Source organism: Uloborus diversus, chromosome 4 (genome assembly GCF_026930045.1).
Source record: "Uloborus diversus isolate 005 chromosome 4, Udiv.v.3.1, whole genome shotgun sequence".
NCBI lineage: Eukaryota > Metazoa > Arthropoda > Arachnida > Araneae > Uloboridae > Uloborus > Uloborus diversus.
In genome coordinates this window covers 15,199,654-15,204,835 of record NC_072734.1, presented here as the reverse complement: position 1 = coordinate 15,204,835, position 5,182 = coordinate 15,199,654, and the positions used below count along the sequence as shown (strand labels likewise).

Sequence of the window (5,182 nt, the reverse complement as noted above, 5' to 3'; positions counted from 1 at the left end):
CATTTGTTGGCTTTCTTAACTTTTGTTTGTTTTAATGATTAAATTGATTGCATTCAAGTAAAAATCAATTATTCTGTAACATAAAACAAATATACATTTACAGATGCATGACTGACTGACAACAGCAATCAAGTGTGGCAAAGTCTAATTCTTGTGACATTTAATGACAAAATCTCATATCTTACTCTTTTCTGCGTCATGTTGGGACAAAAGTGCAAAAAAAAAAAATCTGATGAAATCAAAATTTCGCTCCCGCCTGTCTCAGTTTGTTCTTGATGGGTGATCCATAAGAAAGTATTCAAATGATTCTCTCTTTCAGTCTCTTTTTAGTAGGGAAGCAAGGTTAAAAGGGAAGAGCATGTTATCTGTTTCAGTATAGTGCCTAGTAAGGACAGACTGGGACCCCCTAAAAGGGCGGTGATCAAGCAACTCAATGGCGCACACAGTTTCAAATAAAAAGGGGTTGGGGGTGGATATATATTTTAAAAAATGAAGCATCACTTAAAAAAAAAAAGCTTTTTAATATTTATTTTTGGGGTGGTTTCCGCCAGGAGCATAGGGTGTTAATGCCCTACATGGAAAACTCTGGGATCCCTATCTGCCGCAGAAGAACAATCACAGTAACTTAGTACTTGTATTGTTTGAAATGCTTATACCAAAATCTCATTTTAAAACGTTCTTTGGAGTGGAGAAAAAAGTCATCTATTATAGCTTATACTGTTATCTTCTATTGTAATCTTGAACATGAATTTAAAGCATGCAGCCCAGTACAAAAAAACGCGATATATCCGAAAATGCGATGTAAAATCGATGTCACATGGAAAAAGAAGCATTTGCCTTATTAGCGAAATAAAAATTCAACATTTGCATCAACTGCAGTAGTCAGAGCATTTGAAAAAAAAAAAACTTTTATTCGTTCTGCAAAAAAAAAAAAAATCAGCAATTCCTATGCCTGGCGGAAATTTCTAACGTTTGTTAACTCTCTTCCACCTCTCCCTCACCCCCCTGGCTGGAGCTGCTAGAGGTGGATGAAGGTGATGATTGAAAGCAGTTGTTTCGTCATTGTCTTCATTTCGTTACGTCCGCTGCTTCCTACACTATCCGAAAATGGCATATGGCATAACCCGAAATTATTTATTTTCGCTGAGGGAGGGGGGGCAAGCTTTCCTCTACCTGCTAGGCTATCCGGGGGGTTCTCTCCTGGAGAAATTGTAGTCCTCAGAAAGTGGTTTTAGACAGTCTCTGACTGTTATGACGGTGGAAAGTTCCAGGGGGCCTTTTACGAGAAAAGCTCCCGCCGTCAAGTCTGAGCCCGTTTACTGCCATAGAAACGGACAGTTAATTTTATGCAAGGGTTATCAGGAAGGCTTTTTGGCGCCACTCGTCTGCTTGCCTTTGTGAGGATACTACGATTTTTTTGCAGCATTTGGCAGATCTGGCTATACGCAGAAGGGAAAATGGCTCAGAGAAAACTGGATTTCATTGATTACCCTGATAGGGGCAAAATGGAATTTTATAATGTTTAAAAAAAAAAAAAAAAAGGATTTCATCATCGGCCTGTCATATTACAAAACTTATGAGCTTAAAAGACTTTAGTTTGAGTAAAAATTGCACTAAATATTTGAAACGAATTTTTAAAAGTAAGCAATATGAACTCATACTGACAACTTTTTAATTTAATAAATAGTGATTACAAAACATTTTTTTTAATTCTTGATGGTAACAAAGGTATTTGTTTCGTAATTTGAATAAATAAATTCAATGGCTAACTTGTTTTCAGAATAAACTTTGAGGTTGTTCTTGATTATGTATTATCCACTTTATGGAGCCTTAAAAAGGTTAGAACTGCTGGTCTAGAACAATGCCAAAGCTCTGTGCCTTTTTAATTTTATTTTATCTGTTTGCATACTATAATACTCGTTTTAGAACTCTGGGATGCTTAACATTTTCTATTGTATCTCACCAACACAATGACTAATATCAACTTTACTTTAAAAAGTGCTAAATTATATTTGTTTTTAGTGCATGTAAATTTAAAATAGTTTAATGGTTATGTAATATTAAGTGCTGAATTAGTATTAGTTTCGTTTCTTATTTCCTCCCTTTGACAACAATCCATTACTTTTTTAAAGTTAAATCCTTCATACTGCATTGAGGCATTTTTTAATTTTAGTCCGGTGGCATGGATTTTAGTACGAAATAGAAATCAGATAGCTGTGGATTTACCTGGTGGTTTATTGACCAAATATTTGAGTTCATTTTATACTTTTCATTTTGTTGATGTCAACTGAAGAGAATTTACTTACTTTTTAATCTTAAACTTTATTAATTGGTGCATTTGCACTAGAAAAAATTCGCCCTCCCTTTAAAAAATTAATACATGTCAAAAATAAATAGTAACTGCTAATTTAACACCTGCGAATTAATTTGAAAAAAAAATAGAAAAGAAAATGAGCAGTCAGTTTTTTTTCCTCCTGATTTGCTCATTGCATATTACGGCAAAAAAGAGAAAAAAAAAATTTGCTAAAGAACTGAAATCCCACGCATTAAATTTAAATAGGAAGGAGTAAAAACATCACTATTTTCATTTTAATCATAATGAAAACATTATTAATACTTTCTTCTTCTTGCTTTTGAATGTTAAAACATTTGGAAGAAAGAAACCTCTATGCGTTGAAAGAAATGGGTACCAATCAATGTCTATTTTTTTTGCACAGTCGTGCATTTCTTTGTTAAATTTCCTGTTATGTAAAATATATTTTGAAATGATGGAAAACAAAGCAGTATGTATTGAAAAATCATTATTTATTGGTTCTCCGGAGCGCAAAAATCAAAGAACCGTCAGCAAAAATTGTCACACTAACATCTAGTGTTGGATGCAAGTGAAATGGTAGCCAATGAAGTCAAATGTTCTACGAAAATAAAATGGTCTCTGACAAGCATTTTTTAAATAATTCATTGCACATCCGTCGCCCGTTGCCTTCCGATCATCCACACTGTCTTTCGCTTCCGAAATCAGTAGATCTCATAGGAATAATGGTGCGTTCTTAGGAATCTTTTGGTATTTAAAAGCTTTATGTTCGAGTGATCATCGTTTTCTGGTTGGCAAGCTGACTTCCCTCGCCAGAGTGAGCACCAACTCGATCAAATGTTCCCTTTCAACAGCTCGCACGCAGTGACGAAACAGCTCGTTATGGTAGCAATTTGATCTGAAAAGGAAATATATATATATTTTAAAAAATCAATATTGATTATTTATATTGAGGCTTAATATGTAAAGCCTGGAGCAAAGGTGGGTCAGAGGGGACATGATTCAGCTGCTTAAGTTTATCAAAGTGAAAGATATTGATGAGCGGAATTTTTGCACGGAAAGCAGGACAAGGAGTCATTGTTTTGAGCCAGGGCTTCCCAAACTGGGGTCGCGGCAAATAATGCTTTTGAAAACCAGAAATGTTCACCTGTTTCATTCCTTTGAACTATGTCCGTCATTTCGAGCCAATGTGTGGGGAGAAAGTGTGTATACTTAATACAGTTTTTATCGGAATACAACAAAAACCACTCTCACTTATGTATGAAAACATAAATTTTTCAAATCTCAGGGGAGCAATATCGGACCCTCACCCCCTTTGAGCCTTACTTCCCGACATCTCGACATATAATGCTGCAAGATCACGCATAAGTGTCCAACCCGTTTTCTGCTCCGACCAAACCACGCAGTCTGTCATCACGTGAATATGAATGTTTAATAGACAGAAGAGCAGTGGCGTAGCTAGACCCGACTTTCGGGGGGGGGGGGGGTTACTTCTTTTATATATATATATATATATATATATATATATATATATATATATATATATATATATATATATATATATATATATATATATATATATATATATATACGTATATGTATAATCGCTTGGAATTTTTTCCTTTTCTTCTTTTTTTTTTCTTTCTCTTCTCTCTTCTTTTTCTCTTTTTTCTTTTGAGACTAACTTTTCGGGGGGGGGGGGGGGGGGTTTGTCCCCAAACCCCCCCCCCCCTTAGCTACGCCTCTGCAGAAGAGTGCATTAAAAACTATCTTCCAGGATACTTACCCTCAATTTCGGGTTTGTCGGGGGAACAAAAAATATTAACTTCTCGTTGCAAAAGCAAAATGTGTTCTTCCGTTTGCCAGTCTATACCTATTCAAATCCGCATTTTCAACCTAGGAAGCAACTAAAACAAAATGTCGAAGTTGTGTAGGTGCTGAACCTGATATCCGACTCCTGCTATAAAAAAAATTGAATTTAACGAATGAAAACTGCCAGCTATAACAATATCACTCCTTCCAATTGTTCGAAGTTCAATTTATAATTTTAATTCCTGTGTTATCTATTTATTTGCCTGCTAAATTCTATTTTTGTACTCCAGAATTTTGCAAGTAAAGTTAAGCAGTGTAAACTACTTACCTAGTGCTGTTTTTATATAATGATGTTCCCCTCTATGGTGCTGGTTAAAACTATTAACTTAAATTAACTACCAACTACAGTTTAATATGCACCCTAATGATAGAGGTCAGCATTAAATATTGGTCCATGAAAAAGCTCCCCTGTCTATAAAGTTTGGGAAGCGCTGTTTTAAGCTATACAAATCTTACTCTAACCTGGAAATTAGGAAAAATTACTGCTTTAGTAGGATAGTGGGCACTTGGAACAACTTACCGGAAAAGGCTGTGACGAGTAAGGGACTAGAGACAGCTTTAAGAGGGTCATTGACCTTCATTGGGGACTAATAAACTGACTGAGACCTGCCTAGCTGGGTTCTGTGCCTCTTTCTGGTCATCACATTTGTATTTGATTCTCATTTTCAATGAGAAAGTTTTCGTTAAAAGTATTTGTGGATGTAATAATTTTTCTGGTTGCGTTGTTTGTTTTAAACAAAACCTAAAACTTAAATTAGTGAACGAAATCATTTCTTTTTAGCTTACGTGAGTTAAAGAATAGAGAGGGGAAAAAAAACACTAAAGAAGGCTTAATGCATCTTTAAAATATGGCTATAAACAAACTAGGGTTGAAAATAAATAAAATAATTAAACATTGAAAAATTAAAAACTGGAAAGTAGGGTTTCGAGATGGGAAAAATTTGTGTCTGGTTGGACTGTCTGCCCCCCCCCCCCAATATTTTTTGGGTGAACACTGAA

The 5,182-nt window shown here is 35.1% G+C and overlaps 2 protein-coding genes across 2 annotated transcripts in view; both read right to left on the bottom strand.

Annotated features, from left to right (window-relative positions):
* LOC129219854 (gastrula zinc finger protein XlCGF71.1-like) overlaps positions 1-5,182 on the bottom strand; it is a 246,465-nt gene that overhangs the window by 237,250 nt on the left and 4,033 nt on the right. The window lies entirely within an intron of this gene.
* LOC129221463 (molt-inhibiting hormone-like) overlaps positions 2,831-5,182 on the bottom strand; it is a 45,540-nt gene continuing 43,188 nt past the window's right edge. The window contains exon 3 of the mRNA XM_054855943.1: positions 2,831-3,209. Coding sequence (XP_054711918.1) covers positions 3,089-3,209 — 121 coding nt within the window. The 3' untranslated portion in view covers positions 2,831-3,088. The remainder of the gene's footprint in view (positions 3,210-5,182) is intronic.